General features: G+C 38.2%; 1 protein-coding gene across 1 annotated transcript; it reads left to right on the forward strand.

The window, feature by feature from the left end:
• Window positions 1-47: 47 nt before the first annotated feature.
• cep44 (centrosomal protein 44) lies at window positions 48-16,874 on the forward strand. The gene is made up of 10 exons (XM_030066006.1): window positions 48-154; window positions 261-360; window positions 1,488-1,635; window positions 6,118-6,255; window positions 7,095-7,292; window positions 10,844-10,972; window positions 12,278-12,376; window positions 15,183-15,254; window positions 15,826-15,863; window positions 16,614-16,874. Exons 2-10 carry the CDS (start codon window positions 269-271, stop codon window positions 16,660-16,662), a joined length of 963 nt encoding a protein of 320 aa, XP_029921866.1. The 5' UTR covers window positions 48-154; window positions 261-268; the 3' UTR covers window positions 16,663-16,874.
• Window positions 16,875-18,646: the final 1,772 nt, after the last annotated feature.

An 18,646-nucleotide genomic window follows, 5' to 3' on the forward strand; every position in this document is an offset into this window, starting at 1 on the left:
TAATAAACCAAAAAGCATAAAGTAGGAAAGCACCCTACGTACAACTACGTCACTACGTCAACGCGTCAGGTTACGTACTCGGTGACTACCCGGCAGAAACAAAACAGCACGGAGAAAATACTCGTAAACACGAAGTTCTAGTATTTGCCAAACAGTGAGTATAAATATGTGTCCAAATATGACATTCAGTTTTCCGTGAAAGTGTCTGTTTGATGACCTGAAGTCACCAGAGTAAAGTCATTCACTGTCTTTTTGGTTAGAGTAAAAGATGCTGTCTGCTGGAGATATGAAAAGCTGCCTTCGTAAACTGGAAGCGTTGCTGCGGATGATAAAGTACCATAAAGATGTCGATTACTGTGGGTAGGTCTTAAAGACAGGAAACATAACACTGTATTAAAAGGACGTATTTCTTACATAGAATTGCATGTTATCTCAGTTCTTGCTTATCGGCAAATGTACACCCTCAGACTAATGATACTGAGGTTTGTTCACAGTTTATTTCCAATAGCCTATTAATTGCAGTCAATTATAGTTACAAAAAGTATCACAGTAATATTTCATGATACATTTAGACATTTATAATGTAATTTTAATCAAATGTAAATCAAATTTAAACTAATTATATTTATAATTAATGCTAAGACCAGTAGTAGTTGACCATTTTCACCAAGTTTACAGAATAGTTATAACATTAAATCAAGGATCAAGTCTTTTACATTCAAAATAACAGTGAAACAAGGGCTCTGCCATATCACGAAAAGGACATTTCTTTCAGACAGTTTTCTTAACCTTGCCAACAAAAGACCTGATAGCAAGAGAGCCATGCAGTATGCTCCACTGGAGATCACGTGGTCTTTGGTTAAGGGAGCTTTATATAAAAATAGATATATTTTTTAAAAATATTTTCTTTTTTTCAAGTAGTGTCCCCACACTTAGACGCATATTCTGCTTAAATTATCTATAATAATAGTTTTAATAAAGCACCTTATCCCTCATCATATACAAATCAGTTGTTTTTTGTTTTTTTGTTTGTTTGTTTTTTTGTTTTTTTGCATTGTTTTACTACCCGCTACCAGTTCTTTCAAATTATTTAATACAGGATAAACCAGGCTTAGTAGAAGGATCATTTTTGTCTAGAATTCTTTTCTATTACAATAGTCTCTCAGTATCTTTAGCTCCTCTTCTGTCAATCTGTTAAGCCACATTTTTAAAATGCCTCTGGTGTGATTTGTAGATTTCAGTTTTCAAAAGACTATCAGGTTGTTTCTTAAGATCATTTTCCCACACTTTTTTTCTATTGACTTGAGAAGAGAGAGGTTACTACTATTCATTAATTTGTATAATTTACTGGCTTTATGCTCATGAATTTGTATTATTAAAGTCTTTTCTTTTACTTTAGGCAGTTTCATCTGTTCACCAACAAAGTTACATACATACATTGATGTAATTTGTAATTTGTCGCTCACATTGTTCTGTCTCTCCACCAGCCTTTCAAGAGGAGACCCCTCAGCATTTTTACCAATAGTGAGCTTTGCCCTCACCTCCTTTTCATCCCTATTGGCTGAGCAGCTGGTGGCAGCAGGACTCGAGCTGACTGGCAAGACTGACCTCCGTTTCACTGACACTCTTTATAAGGTAACTCACACATACAAACACTGCTATGAGTAGTGATATTTGTGCAGGTGTCTGCTCACACTTCAAACTGATGTAGGAGCTTATTGTTTTCTGCTACTTTACCAGCCTTTTTTGTTTGAGGCTGCATCTGTGATGCTTTGCCATCACAGATGCAGATTCTACAGCTCCAGAGCCAGAAATACCCGCTGAAGAGTAACAGAGGAAGAGACAAGGGTGAGGAGAGAGCACAAAACTACAGGGGAGAGAAGATGGCTAGTTAGTAACATGCATTAATGGAATATGGATATGTGAGGAAGGGAGAGATGAGAGAGGAGAGAGAGCTCAGTACATCATAGCAGGGCCCCTGGCAGTCTAGGCCTATGGCAGCATAACTATGGGACAGTCCTAGTCAAAAGCTTTATCAAAAAGGAAGGTTTTAAGCCTACTCTTGAAAGAAGACATGGTGTCTGCCTCTCAGACCCAAGTTGGACGATGGTTCCACAGAAGAGAAGCCTGATAGCTGAAGGCTCCTCCTCCCATTGTACTTTTGGAAACTCTTGGAACCACAAGTAAGATGCATTTTGGGAGTGCAGTGCTCTAGTGGGGTGGTAAGGCACTCTGAGCTCACTGACTACGTTTACATGCACACCATATTCTGGTTCGGGTCAATATTACAGCTAAGGTAACTGCGCTGTGGCAACTGGAATATTCCGTTTACATGTTACTTGGCATGCCCCCGTGTTTTGGCGTATTCCGCTCTCTTATGTAATGCGACACTCAGCCGCGGGGGGCAGCAGTACGCGTATAGGCGTCTGGTCTGCCGGAAAAACAGACGAAGAAGTCTTCTTCTTCGTCTTCTTCTTCTTTTTCTTCTTCCTCTGTCGCTATTTCTATGTTTTCTCCCAGCAATACTCCATGATATTTAAGTCTTTCATTAGCTGAAGTAGGGCTGGGCAGTATACCGAAAATTTACCAATACCGAAATTTATGATGATAACCGACGTCACTTTGCTCATGTCGGTATGTTCGGTATTAAAAATAATAATAATAATAATAAAAGTCGTTTTTGTCTTTTTTGGCTGTGTGTAGGTAGGCCTGTTCATGTCCCTTTAAGACGCTGTTTGAAGGAACCGCCTTGCGTTAAATTAGACCTTGCATAACGTTATACTACGAGCAAAATGGCTAACGTTAGTTAGCAAGACAAGCGGGCCATATGCTGGAATTTCCATTAGCAAGATAGCGAACTAATTAGCCAGCTAACGTTAGCTAGTTCTAATGTTAATTCCAGCCTGGTCTGCTTGTCTTGCTAACTAACGTTAGCCATTTAGCTCTAAGCATATGCTTGCTATGTAAGGGCCTAGTCTTCCAGCTAACTAGCAACTCCCGTTGCTAGTTGAGACGAGACACTGTCACCTTTTTTACTCAGAGGAGTTTGCATGTCTCACTTCTTTAAATACAGCAGTTATACCTAAGCTGAAGGCAGAGTGCAGTCTCCTGGCTCTTGCTGCTGTTTGCCATGCCATTTTCCCCGCTTGCAGGTAACCATAGCAACAAAGACGCCACAGAATTCCTTGCGAGTTGAGCATGTGCAGTCGTGACTGAATATTCCGGTTCAGGGCATTTTCCGACTAAGGTTTACATGCCCCAATATTCCGGTTGGAACGGGCATATGCCAGGGATCTTATTTGGAATTCTCTCCAACCAGAATATGACCTTAATCGGGTTCGGTGCATGTTTACATGACACGTGCGCAACCAGAATATTGCGAATAATCCGGTTAATACTGGAATAAGGTATGCATGTAAACATGCTCATTAAGATATGATGGCGCCTGACCATTAAGGGCTTTGCAGGTGAAGAGGAGGACTTTAAATTCTGTTCTGGATTTTACAGGGAGACAATGCAGAGAAGCTAAAATGGGAGCAATATGATCTTTCTTCTTAGTTCATCAATACACGTGCAGCAGCATTCTGAATCAACTGGAGAGTCTTTAGAGACTTGGTGGAGCAGCCTGAGAGGAAGGAGTTGTAGTAATCCAGCCTAGAAGTAACAAATGCATGGATTAGTTTCTCTGTGTCTTTTTGAGAAAGGAAGTGCCTGATTTTTGTAATATGGCGTAGGTGAAAAAAGGCAGACTTAGAAGTTTGTTTAATATGGGAGTTAAATGACATTCTGGTCAAAAATAACTAAGATTCCTTCCATTGGTGCTGGAGGCTAGTGCGAAGCTATCTAGAGTAACTATATGATTAGATCATGTGTTTCTTAGGTGTTTAGGGCCTACTACAATATCTTCAGGTTTGCCTGAATTTAATAGTTGAAAACTGCAGACCATCCTGCTCTTTATGCCCTGAAAACATGCTTGAAGTTTAGCTAACTGACTGATTTCATCTGGCTTCACTGATAGATATATATGAGTATCATCTGCATAACAATGAAAATTTACAGAGAGTTTCCTAATAATATTGCCTAAAGGCAGCATATATAAGATGATAGTAAAGGTCCAAGCACAGAACCTTGTGGAACTTCTTGTTGAACTTTTGTGCACATGGCTGATTCATCATTAACATGTACAAATTAAAAGCGATCTGATAGATAGGACTTACATCAGTTTAGTGCAGTTCCTTTAATGCCAATTAAATGTCTCAGTCTCTGTAATAAGATCAGATGGTCAATGGTGTTGAATGCAGCACTAAGATCTAACAGGACAAGTACAGAGAAAAATCCTTTGTCTGAAGCAATAAGGAGGTAATTAGTAATTTATTGACATGCAAGTCAATAAATAACAGGACTTGTGTTATATGTTATACGTGAATTGATCATATATGTATAATTAGTACTGAAGCAAATAAAACAATGTTTTCCCAACATGTGCATGTAGCATGCAGGTAAAATCTGGACAAAGTTCTTTTTATTTCTTTTCAAAAAATATTTTAAAAATCACTACTTGGCCTATGAGAGAGTAGAGTTTTGTCTAAAATCCTAAACCTACAAAAATTGGTCTTTATTCTCTTTGTTTTTAAAGACTTTTCTTGAAAGAACCAGGGTGATCACCAATAAAAGGTTATTTTATGTGTAGGCTCTTTATTATGGCATCCAGCTTGTTTTGTGAACTTCTACATCAAGGAACAGAATGGAAATGGAATATGTACTTTTTTGTGTTAAAAAGAAATGGATGAAACCCTTGAATAAAGAAATTTTAAAAAAATCAAGTTTTCAAGTTCCAAACCAAGAAAATATTGACAAATTGAAAGTAGAATTGTATATCATTTTTACATGGGTTCCCACTGAATAGGAACTCTACATCAAACGTTCTGGTGATAATTATTTATGAGCAAGAGGTGTCATTGCAGAATTAAAAATATTTTTTATTCAGTCGAATTTCACTTTGACTATAGACTGAGTGGGTGGTCTTTGAGATCCACATTGTGAAAGATGTTAGATTGCCTCAAAGCCTTTTTGGTTGTGTTTTATATGGAAGGCTGCAACATCTGGGGGTGGTTCCCCAGACAGGGATTTAGCCAAGTTACAGATGAAAATGTCCTTTTAAACAGGAATGACTCTAATTCTAGGTCATGAATCGAAATAGTTCTGGATTTATCTTAATCTGATTCCCTGGTCATAGATAAGTGTTAATTCAGAAGTCAATGGAGGTTTAAATTAAACATCCAAGGCAGCAGGTGTAACTTCAGATTACTGCTGTTTTTCAGAGAAGAAACAGCATCCATCCTCTGTTTCCAGTTCCACATCTTTGTGGGCTTTTCTAAATTCAGTCCAGTTTGTATGAGCATGGTCAGGTTTTGAAATTAAAGTAATAATCCACAGTCCTTTTACATCAGTGAATGTTCATTATGGCACTCTCCATTGCTTTTTGATAAAAAACAAACAAACAAACAAACAAACAAAAAAAAACTATGTCCAGATCATGAAAGTTCTTTTTTTGTCCTCCAGGGGGGGCATCCAGGGGAAGCCATGTATTTATGTTTATGGGGGAACCAACAGTGGGTTGTTTGTAACAAACATGAGCAAGTAGAAAAAAATATTAGAAATAACTGTCCTCAGTGAGACTGTTTAACACCAAAGCAGTGACTATGCCAAAGGTGTTGCCCAAACCAAGAAAACCATGGATCTGGTGGATAGGCACTTAATATTTAACCTAGGACCTCCTTGTCCAGAAATAACCAATCTGAAGTTAAGATGTGTTTAGGAAAGTGAATATTTAGGCCATGATTATCTTTTCCTGATTAAGGCCTAATTCTGTCTTTAATCTCTGTCTGGGAAACCTGTGCTTAGAGATGAACATTGATGATACTTGTCCAGGACCAATAATTGGTTGATCCCTAATATGTACCATGCGTTGAGTGCTGTTGAACACTGATACAGATACTAACCTACAGTGGCATATTACCTTACATTAACTAATAAGACACTAGTCTTCTGCTGGTCTGCTGTTGTTTATTACTCTGTCTGTGTTGTGCATGTGTGCGTGTGTGTGTGTTTGTGTAGATACTAAGGGATATGTTCCAGTATAAACCCATACTGTCCAAACAGCAGTTTCTTCAATGGGGTTTCTCTCAACGAAAAGTCTCCGTTATCTGTGACATCATTAACTTGGTCCTGGAGAGACACAACCAGCTGAAGAAGGTATGCAGCTCTGTATTTGTGTGTGTGTGTGTGTGTGTGTGTGTGTGTGTGTGTGTGTGTGTGGTATTGTGTGTGTGGCTGCATTTTCAGTGGTATTTGCATAATTTAGTTGTTCTGGGAAGAATTTACTCTGGTGTGCACATCTTCCCATCACTACAAATTTACTCCAACAGCCGACGCAATCAGTTTGATCTGTTATACAGGCCAGTATTGGGCCTAGACTCTTGGGGTTTTTTTCCCTTCAGTTTCATGTTGAGTCCAGCTGCGTTCAAGTTGTGAATATCTGTTGGAAATCTCTGTTTACTGTTGATGAGAGAAACCCTGTTTTTGAATATTTCAAGCTGTTTCTAGTAACTGCAGTAATGATGGACAAAGCAGATCTATACAAGGATGTCAGGAGTTGAAAAGGCACAAAGACACTTAATGAACTCTGAATTAACGTAGTAGCCAGTCTCATAGCTCATGTATGGGCTCTGTCCAGTGTACCACTATTCACCATATCATAACCTTATTTTGTTAACTCAGTTGACTTTAGTTATGACAAAATTATGTTTTGATTTTCTTCAGAAACAGAATCAGAAATACCTTATTGATCCCTGAGGGGAAATTAGGTAAGTCAATTAGGTTCTTCACAATTATTAGGTTTTATTCCGTTTCTTTCTAAGCTGGCTCTCGACAGGTATGAGGTTGCAGTAGGCAGATGGAAGGATGTATTGCTTTTCAGAAAGGCCTGGTGAGTTTGAAGGGTGGATGGATGGATGGAAAGATGAATAGATGAATTCATATGCCAGTGTTTTATTTTATTTAAATGACAATATTCTTTATGTTATCACTTTCAGCTGTCACACAGGTCAGTGGTTGTGAGTCACAAACGAAATTCCTCAACTTTTCCCACGAACTCCTCTCACAATGAAGCATTGTCCTCCCACGATGACGTCTCCACCCCACATAATGAAGTCCACACCACCCTTTCTCTTGAAAATGAGATCATAGAAGACCGAGGAGGGGAGAAGGAGGAGGAGGAGGATGTTCCACAAGTAAGCTGTAACTAAATCAACAGACTGTGTAAACTCACATTAGATAATATTTAATGGATATGATCAAGATTGTAGCCTGGGTTAAACCAGTTTGCAGATCTGTGGAACGAATATGGTCCTGTAATTCATCCACCTCTGTTAGGATGGACTTGATGCATTTTGTTAATTACATAATTCTTTTGTTAAGATTATGATTGAAGAAACATAATTTATATACAAACCCCAATTCCAGTGAATTTGGGACATTGTGTAAAACATAAATAAAAACAGAATACAATGATTTGCAAATCCTTTTCAACCTATATTCAATTGAATACACCACAATGACAAGATATAGTGTCATGATTGGGTATAAAAGGAGCATCCCTCAAAGGCTCAGTCGTTCAAAAGCAAGGATAGGGTGACGTTCAACACTTTGTGAACAACTGCGTGAGCAAATAGGCTAGTCCAGCAGTTTAAGAGCGTTTCTCAACGTACAATTGCAAGGAATTTAAGGATTTCAACATCTACAGTCCATAATATAATCAAAAGATTCAGAGAATGCGGAGAACTCTCTGCACGTAAGCGGCAAAGCTGAAAACCAACTGCACTGCATTAAGAATCGACATCATTCTGTAAAGGATATTACAACGTGGGCTCACGAACACTTCAGAAAACCATTGTCAGTTAACACAGTTACAGTTGGAGCATCCAGCCAGTATCCAGTACTCAGTAACAATGAGAGCAAGATAGCACCACTGCTGTCTTACAGAACAGCTGGGGCTAGGGGAGTGAATTAGGCCTCAGAAGTCCTGCCGTTATCTGTCTCCGATTTGTCAGCATTTTCTTGCCTTACAAAAGAATTTGTAACATTTGGACAATTGTTTGTACACAAGAAAATAATTTTGCTCATTTTATAATCTGATGGCGATTGGTGTAATTTGAAAAACCATATTGCTAACAGCGAAGTTGTTAGCCACCCATGATGACACATCACACAATAATGATGTCACATACAGGGCATATTGAGTGGCATTTGTAAATTCACCCGTTAGTGTTATTTTATATTACTTAATACTTTTTGCACATGTGTATACATACTTGTAAACCAGGTATTTTTATGTCTGAGTACCAAGATGGTATGAATGAATGATTATAATCTAAGCTTTAGCAGGTCAGACGTCACCTGCCTGTGACATATGCAATGTCTGCAGCAGTGTTAACCTTTTGTCAGCAAAAATAATAATTTTGGTTGGAAAGTGACAACAGAATTCAGTCAATCCAGTCTTTAAGAGAGAAACATGGAGTTAAAAACATCTTCATTTGAAACACCACCTCAAATCACAGATTGTAACAGAAATTATATTGTGACTCATAGAGAAAATGCGCATGACACAGAAAAACAAAGTTGGGCAAAACTTTGCACTTCAGTTTGTGTGTGACTTTTGAGGCCTATATAATTTCTTTCAAAATGGGATGAACAATCCTTTTTAAGATTTGAATAGCATTCTATTCACTGTTTTAGGAGATAATGGGATTAAAATTTCTGATATTGCCAAAGGAAGTTTCAAAGTTGACAGCTTTGTAGGCTTATGTAGATGTAACCATATATTCTGATTACAGTTAGCATCCAGCGAATGCAAGGCGAAGAAACAGCAAAGAAATTATGTTGCCAGAAACTGGAAAACACAAAATCCCTCAATGACGTGTATTTGGGTGGTGAGCTCTGTAGCTGCATATTTATGTTTGAGAGCAGGCACGGTGCCAGGATTTCAATTTTTGCTGGGCCTGTCAGTTACAGTTACTACTGTTTGCCTTCCTTTGATGGTTTCCAGCTGTCTGATATCATGCTGTGGAAAGTGATGAGTGTGTCTGGTTTTTCGTGTCTGGACCCTTTTTGCTGTGGATTGTGTAGACCAGTGACTCCAAAACTTCCCATCCAACCTGCAGAAGATTGATAAATTCAGAAAATGTTAGAAGGAAAAAATGCTCTCCAGTATTTAGAATATATAGCATTTTTTCTTCCTATATTGAAGCAAGATGTGAATTTTTTGTGAATTTCCCAGTCTGGGATCAATAAAGTATACCTATCTATCTATCTAAGATGGAAACGATCCTATTATGATTCACTGACCATAAATATACGCATTTGACAAGCAGGTTCTGAAGATGTTATAAATCCAGCTGCAGGTCATTATTAGTTACCCATCAATGGCATACACTAAATGCACTAATACATGCATACACTGTTTTCTACACAGAAATTGAAACGAGTGTGCAGTGAGAATATGTGTACCTCTACACATACTTTAACCATATGTACACAAAGTTTTTGGCTGCAGGATGATGGAAAACGGTTGTGAATTTTGAGGGGAGGGGATCAATAAAGTTTATCTTAAAAGGGGCAGAGAATAACATGAAAGAGGCTATTTATGCAGCATTATTATTGTAACTTTATTATTTAAATATCCTCCTTAATATCCAATTGCATTGTGCATGTATGATTTTGTACAAGCCTTTGTGTCACCCAGCACAGATGCGATTGTGGACAGATTTAGAGGCATATGTGTGATAAATTAACAGTTAGGAGTACTATAAATAGGCAGACGCATGCGTAATGGCTGTGTATAATGACAGTTGCAGATTTTGGCGTTATTAGAGGACCTTGCCAATGTAAGACTAAAAAGAGAACAGGTGTTTGAAGACTGTGCTGGAGACTGGGGGGTCCCTGCTCCACCTGTAGCTCACACAGTTTCATGGTGCGCATTGATGTGTTCGCAAAGCTGCACTTGCTTCACTGGTTGTCACTGAATAGCAGTAGTTGAGTTCAAGCTGAAATAAACTCCCGTCTTCTATGAATGGAAGCCAATTTTTCATGCAAGCATGGGGACAAGGTTTTCCACCAATTAGGAGACTGCGTAGTAGCATCAAAATCCTGCCAATTAAGACTGTACTCTGCATTTATGTGTCCAGAATTACAGATTTGAACCATCACTTCTCAGTTGAGATATTTAATTGTATATCATATTACATTTAGTTTTAATTAATTGAAATTATAAATAAAAGTTCAGAAAATATATGTCGTCCCAGTCATTGATGATGGCTCAGTTGTACACCTGCGCAGGCCCAGGCTCTTTAGGCAGACCCACAACATTGTGCCTGTTTGAGAGGTCAGCACAACAACACAACACAACAATGATGGTGCTAAAATTTGTGCTGTTTGTTCATATAAGTTGTGGATGTAAATCCCTTTGTACTCCCTAGTTTCTACTTCCGGAGAATTATGTTGTCATCATTCTGGTGCATTAACAGGAACATACGGTGTAAAAAACAACAAAACAGCACCGCAACCACAAGTTAAAACAGTCATATTTGTGTTCAAACAGTGTTACTGTGGTTTATTGTTAAATCCTGTGCACTCAATGACTGCATTTTCAGACCAGTCATGGTGATTAGCCAAGGAATATAAACAGAGAAGCCTGATTTTATTCAACTTGGTTTCTAAATGAAATTAATTGAAACATTCCTCAAAATACGACGTCTGATGCCATTCTATATCTTATGTTTTCCAGTCCTCAAAGGTGGAAGAGAGGCTCACAGCAATGGAAGCCCAACTAGAGAGCCTTGTTTGTGGGCTGGACAGGCTCACCGCACTGGAAACACGCTTGGAGAAACTTGAGAACTGTACACACAAGGATAAGGTTGACTAGAAAATTCCACTCTATTTCTTTATTATTTTATCCCATTCAGTTGTGCTATATTCTACTCTATCCACCCATCATAAAGGTGTCAGCTGTCAGACAGCTTGCAGTTAGAAACCTATTGTTGTCATAACCATTCTTTCTTTTTTGAAAGCAAAAACCCGAACTGTATGAATGTGCAGCTTAAGAGATTTGGTAAAAAGTCCATGAAAATGTTGATGTTTTGACAAATAAATGCATCTCTGGTGCAATGGCCATTGTATTTTAGGTTAATAATGAACAAATAACAAACAATAAATGAACATAAGACACAAACGCAAGCTACAATGGTTTAATATTGAGGAATTTCTATATTCGCGAGAGGTGAAATAGCTCCATGTTTGGGATAACAAAAAAAAAAAAAAAAAATGAAGAACTTGCATAAAGAAAAAATGTTTTATATCCCTGGAAAGAGCCAGCTTTGAACTTTAAATTAAAACAGAGATCAGATTTTTTAAGACATTCCCACGTGCAGTTATGGGCCAATGAAAATCTGACATGAAAACTTTTTTTTGGATTTGGAGAAGCTGCCATCCAGAAATTGATGCATATCTGACTAACCATTAATGCTTTGAACAGTCCGTGTATGTATCTCAAATCTCTGAAAAAATCAAGAAGCTGGGGCAAATACAAAGTTGTTTTCTGAAGGCCCAAATATGGTCGACCACAAAACCTGTGTAATTTTTTTTCTATTTTTGAGGGGCAGGCATGCCTACCAGTTATGATGTATGACAGATGTTTTTGTATATTCTGAGAGAGTAGGTGGAGGTGTTTTATCGGACCAAATTTTAGTTTCCTATGTGGTGTAGTTCCTGAGATACTGACATCTGAAAATGGAGGAAAAATAAGGACGCGCCAAAATCGACACATACTCCCCTCACTAAATTGGCCATATCTCAAAAAATATCCATCCGAGCAAACTAAAATTTTACACTGTGTCTACTGGATAAATAAGGAACAACTGGTGAATTTTTCAGAATTTTTTGAGACCCAAGTGCGTGGGATGTCCTGAAAATTTGGTGAAATGACATGGAATGACCCCTTAATGATTTTTTTCAAAAGTATAATAACAGGATAGGTTATTAATTACGAGGCCTGGCCCATAAGAACTGTGTCCATTTTCCCAGCAGTTGGCAACATGATAAGGGGTAAAAGATGACACTGTACCTCCTCTAAAATGAAATCTGATAGTATTATTGTTGCTCTTTGATTCTATTCTGTTTAATTCTATTCTAATCTGTGCTGTGTTCTTGTAATCTATTCCAGGATGAGGGACAGTCCATCACTATATCAAAGCACTGCTGGGACAACTTGCTGAGTAGAGTCCTGTTGCTGGAAACTAAGCTAGAAATGAGCTCTAGACAGGTAGGACAAGTGTGTGCTAGTTAAAGCTGTAAAGCTTTAACTAAACATTCATAAAGTATGATTAAATGGCCTTTCACATAGCGCGCGATTTGGGCGGCGCTCTGCGCTGAGTATGGCGCTGGCTGCCGCACAGAGTGGGCGCCGAGTAGGGCACACGCATGCGCGTTGTGCACGTATGTGGCACTGGTTGCTATGCAACCGATACAGACGCTAAGAAGTAGTTTTCCGTTCTGGCGCACTTTTTCTCTGGAGGACAATACAGCAGCTTCAGATGCACCATGTACCTGTTATTAAGTCAAAGAATCTAGATTTCTAAATAAATACACCTCCTGTCTGTTTAGAAAATCATTTGCTTCAGTTTACAACAATATTGGTCTTTTAATTGCAGAAAAAAAAATCGCTCTCCATGCCTGGGCTTTTTTAACGATATCAAGGTATGACTGCAGTCTAGTGTCCCACAGCTGTGCATGCAGAGAGAACGCCACAGTGATGCTTTCCTCCATTTTTGTTGTGCCTTTCTGCCAAAATCTGCCTATTTTTTACAATTCCAATATTCTCTCCTATTGGACGGGCCGAGGTGACATCACAGGGCGCTGCACCCAAGTTAAAAATTTTCAACTTGGCGCAGAGCGGAGCGCCCTGGCGCCCAGCGATCACATAGACAATGAATGGCTACGGCGCCAAGGTCGGCGCCGAGCACACGCCATGTGAAAGGCCCTTAATCCCACAGTTTAAACTCTGTATACACAAACTACATCAAAATGTTCATCTATTCATTCGTTCACCCATGATGTTTTCATTTTTTAATTGTGCCCATTAGTATGACTTCACTATCGTGTCACACACTGTCATTACTCTGTTGCTCTAACCAAGCTGTAAACAGGTTTTACATGTCTTTGTAATCCATGATTTTTACATTACATTAGAGGTGTGATGTAAGGATTACAGTTTTCATCAAAGCCCTACATTACATACACACATGCATAAAAATATTTAACTGCTCCAGCAGATAAACTAAGCAGCATGGCTTTTTGACAGTGTGTTCTATATGATGTTGAGGATGCATGACCTTCCATGATCTCTAGTCTTGCAAACACACACTTAAAATGGGTACAGCTTCGATTTCTGGGCTGTCTGACAGAATCATGGGAACTGTACTGAATATGAAAAATCTGAAAAACTACTTTTATGCAATCCCATCCAAACAGAATGTGTACCACATTGTGAGAAATAAAATTAGCCAGAGGAATAGAAAAAACTGTTTTGGACAAGTTTCAAAATGCTAGAAATCTGAGATATTTGGCGTTAAGTGAGGCAACACTAGTGGAAACCTTCTGCTGCACTGCACTCTCTAGCTGCTGAAACGTTCAGGCATGTTGCAGTTCTGGCCACAATCAGTGATGTGGCTGCAGGTGTTCTGCCATTGACAGCTACCTAAAATACCTGCTGCCAAGTCACTGATTGTTGTGGTGATGTGACCAGACCTGCAACATGCCTGAAAGTTTGAACTTCTAGAGGGAAGTAGAGCAGAGGCTTTCGGGACACTTTTTTGTTAGAGCTAGATGACTGATTTGAAATCCAACACTTAACAACTTATTCATAAGTTATATCACAAGAAGTGCTAAATAAAATTTAAATAAATCACCTGTTAAAGAATTGTGATTTGTGGGGTGCCCCAGTGACTCACCTGGTGGAGTGCGTGTCATGTGTTGAGGTAAAGTCCTTACTGCAGCAGCCTGGGTTTGATTTTGAGCCAAGCCCTTTGCTGTCGAATAAAATAGAAATGATAAAAAAGGGGAAAAAAAGAAGAATGTAAGAATTTTGATTTGGACCTGTATCACCCCCTTTTGTTCAGTGAACCATTACTAACATTGTCTAATTTGATGCTGAAAGCTAATAAGCTGATGGTGATCATATTTTTTGGACTGGGACAACATCCTGTCAAGATATACGTTCATCTTTATTGCAGTGGTGAAATGTGCAAATTTTTGAATGAAGTAGACTTTTAGCCAATGAGTTATGGCTATTTAAAAGCTGGTGACTCCCTAAAGCTTTTACAGCAGAAAAGCACTATTGCACTGAGCTCAAGGGGTCAGAAGTTTAAATTCTGCTGCTCTTCTGACCACACCTTTCACTGCTGGGTGTGGTTAGAAATGTGCTTTGCTGCAAAATCACGTCACTGTAATTCAACCACTAGATGTCAGCAAAGTCTAAATGTCCTACCTGCGTTTCATGTCCCTTTAAATATAGCCGTACCTGTTGTTGCAGGTTCACTCAGTTAATAGCTACACATATCCACCAATTTTGGTTAGAAGTGCAACATGGCTGAAAGTTTCAACCCCTCGAGGACAGTGCAGCAGAGGTTTTCTGCTGGTTTTGAGTCACTCTTTCGCTTAAAAGACTACTTAGCTTTAAATCATTTTTTAATGTGTTTTGTGAACATGTTAACATTCATCCTTTTATGACTGCATGGAAAAGATCACACCTAAAACAGTCTCTGTTTTGAAGAAGTCACTGTAACTTTTACATTGAAATGAGCTACTTTTTACTTTTACTTCAGTAGATTTTTACAGCAGAACTTCTACTGCCATAAAATATCAGCAGAGTAACAGTAAATCTACTTGAGTAGGAGTTTGTGGTACTCTTTCCACCACTGTATACATCTCTCTCTCTCTCTCTCTCTCTCTCTCTCTCTCTCTCTCCCGTTATGTATGTGTGTGTGTGTGTGTGTGTGTGTGTGTGTGTGTGTGTAAAAGCTGTTGTTGCTCTGTGTTTTTTCTGTTTTCTCACATCTCTTCTTTTTTAGGTTAGCATTGCACCGCAGAGTCTGTCTCCTGCCACCTCTGAGTCTTCCATCTCCAGGTCTGATGCTCCACAGGTGAGAACAAATGACTCCAACATCTATCTTAGTATCTCTTCAAAAATTGTGGTCTAGTTCACAACAACACTGAATTATATTAGTGTATATAGAGTGATTTAGTCTCTTGTGGTCTGAATGTTTCAGAGGATTTTCCACTCTGACAAGAATGAAATACTAGGGGAAATACTGAGTGTGTATGGACAATTAAAGGGCACTACCAGTCATTTTGGATGTTTGGCCCATTTACTACTAATCACCCACATTTTACATTGCAACAAACCATTCTGCAAATCATGCAGGGAATTAAAGATTTCACAACATAGACTTAGCACTGAAGACTCCGTGAACAAAAGGCATTAAGCCTAGGCTTGGAGATAGCTGTTTTTATCAAGACGGATATAATAACTATGAAAGTGTACAATAAATACACAATATACTATATACAAAAAACAAGTTATAAGCTGTCTGGACAAATGCAGTGCTTTCAGGTCATTTCTTGCTTCAGAGAACCTTTCTCCCTTGACAACACTGAAGGTCCAAGCATTGTGTGGGGACTAGATTTACTTGTCTGTCTTGTTTTTCTGTCCAGGACAATCTGAAGGACAAGCTGGAGAGGATCACCAATATGTAAGTTCTTGTGATAGTTGCTCAGTATGAAGTCCTTTTTAAGTATATAGTTTACGTATATCAGCATGTCATTGGTATTGGCTGATAAAGGCTTTAAAATGAAATGTTGGCATCAGTGGGAGTTAGCATTATTCTTTTAAGAATGGGGAGAAGGAGGATTCTGGGATTTGATACACTAGTCAATGACTCAAAACAATTTTATGAAAACATTGGGTGTTACCATGCTCACACAGTGTGTGAGTGAAAATCATTAGTAGCCTGTTTATATACACTCCTGATCAAAATTTTAAGACTAGTTGAAAAATTGCAAGAATTTACATTTTGCACTGTTGGATCTTAAGAAGGTTCTAAGCAGAGCTTCAAAATGCAAAAAGAAGAATATATATGTGTGTGTGTGTGTGTGTGTGTGTGTGTGTGTCACATATATATACTTACATATACATACATAAATAAATAATATATATATATATATATATACTCCTCAATTTGTTGAGGAACCCCCTTGTCCCATTTTGAAAGTCACTGCTTCAGATGGTACATCTCAAATTCTCAAACTGGAAACATTTACTGTACATATCTGATTTCCTTGATCACTCAGCTCTACAGGAAAAGAATAGACTTGTTTTTAATCGTGCTCTAAGGTCAGTGTCCTGTTAGGGAAAACAAGCCATTTCTGTATTTTGTTTTATGAAAAGAAACTATTATCTTATTAAATCATTTTATGTTTATTTCTGTGTGTGTTTTTTATAGGATGAAGAACACTTCCAGTCTGTTGAGGAACGCTGAACCCTTGATGTGACTCCCAGAACATCCATTAGTTATGGTTGCTGATAATTATGTTGTTGTTTTTTTTTTTTGTTGTTGTTTTAAATTAAATATTTTATGAAATAAACTTCCCCAAAATTCTAAATGTTGTGGTAACCATTATGGTTAACTGGAAAAATGGCATTTTTGCATTGCTAGCATTTGTCAGTAAAATTATCAATACCTTTTAATAAAATTTCAACTCAGCTTGCTTTTTATCTTGCTAATAGGAGAAATTTTCAAAACGAGGATGTATCTGCACTTTAACTTCTTGTTGAAAGTTATTGTATTTATATTATAAACTGGTTCTTGAACAACTCTTTGCCAAAAAAGGCATTCCTGCATAGCAAAAAGATGCAGAGCAACAGAATGAATGTTACCATGGACCATGGATGCTCCATGGATGGCGCCATGGATTTTGGCAAAAACTTGCACAGACCTTTAGACCTGCAGTGCATGCAATCAATGAATGTCATATGTCATATGTTAACACAATAAAGCCACACGTCAACCCACACACATAACACCAAATGTGTCGATTGGAGTCACGCTAGCAAAACCTAATTGGTCCCCTGTGAGGTCTCATTTGAACAAATATGATCCAGAACGTAACACGAGTCTGACAGCCCTTAGACTATTTCAAACACCATACAGGGGATTAATCAAGATCATACTGGGTGTCCTATCTGTATCTTATCAAGACAACCAGCACCAGTGTGTTGGAAATAAAATGAGTGACAGTGAGTAAATATAGTTCTGGCAAGAGATGAGATGTCATTACAAGAGGGTATAAGCTAATGTGTGAGGCTACTTTTCAGCATGTTAGCCCTCTCCAGCAGCCATGACCTAAAATATCAGGGTACACACAGGTGTTGCTAATAACCTTAATGAGGGTTCTGTTCCATTTAGGTTTTGCAGAGTCCAGATCCTGCCATGGTTCATGTTGGCTCCCTGGGAAGACTCTGCTACACTTAAATATAACCTTAATGTCAATTGGAACACCTGTGATTACCCGCTATTTCATGTCAAAATGGCTGCTGTGAAAAAGCTCTATTAAAGGCTTTTTATGTTTTGCATCTATGGGTTCTGGGGCTTGCTTGCTTATGTATTTATTTAATTTATTAATTTATTATAATTTATAAGTGTTATTTGCCATTGTCATCACTATCATCTTTGCTTTTGTCATGATCCCTGGAATTATAATCCATCATTCTGCTCCCATGAGTCCACAACTGACCACTCAGCCCATGAGGAGCAAGTAATAAATAAAGACTTGATGGATTTGGCAGAACCCAAATGGGATTTGTCATGTTGCCCACCAGCTACCTAAAATATTAAGTTTCAAAATCTTCAAGAAAATTATATTTCTAATTATATTTCTAATCACAATTCTACAAAAAAAAAACCAAAAGTATTCAGACGTTGCTATTCATGTGTGTGATGTTCTCACAGCACAGTAGAAAATATCCAATTTATGAGGTTTAGAAACAGCTGTTGATTTAAATAAAAATAAAGACTAGACCAAATTTTATCATCAACGTTATATCAGATAGCATCAACGGAGTTTTCATCAAAATAACCACCTTTGGCCTTAATCACAGTCTTAAATATTTTTGGCATTGTTTCCAATAATTTCAGCAAATTGTCACTTGACATTTATTCTCTGCCATTCTTCTTGTAAGTACTCCCATTGTTGTTTGGTGTTGCTTGAGTTTCTGGATCTGACTCTAGTGTCCAGATAATTCCACAATTTCTCAATTGGGAACAAGTCTGGAGATTGTGGAGGCCATGACGTTACCTCCAATTGGTGTAGATGCTCACATTGTTCTTGATAACCCTTGCACAGCTTGGATGAATGCTTAGGATCATTATCTTGCTGGAAACAAGTTGTGGCTGAGTAGACAGCGTTTGGAAGGGATGGCATGGTTCTTCAGGATCTCCAGATATTGTTCCTTCTTCATTATACCATCAATCTTGAT

Source organism: Myripristis murdjan, chromosome 1 (assembly GCF_902150065.1).
Source record: "Myripristis murdjan chromosome 1, fMyrMur1.1, whole genome shotgun sequence".
Lineage (NCBI taxonomy): Eukaryota > Metazoa > Chordata > Actinopteri > Holocentriformes > Holocentridae > Myripristis > Myripristis murdjan.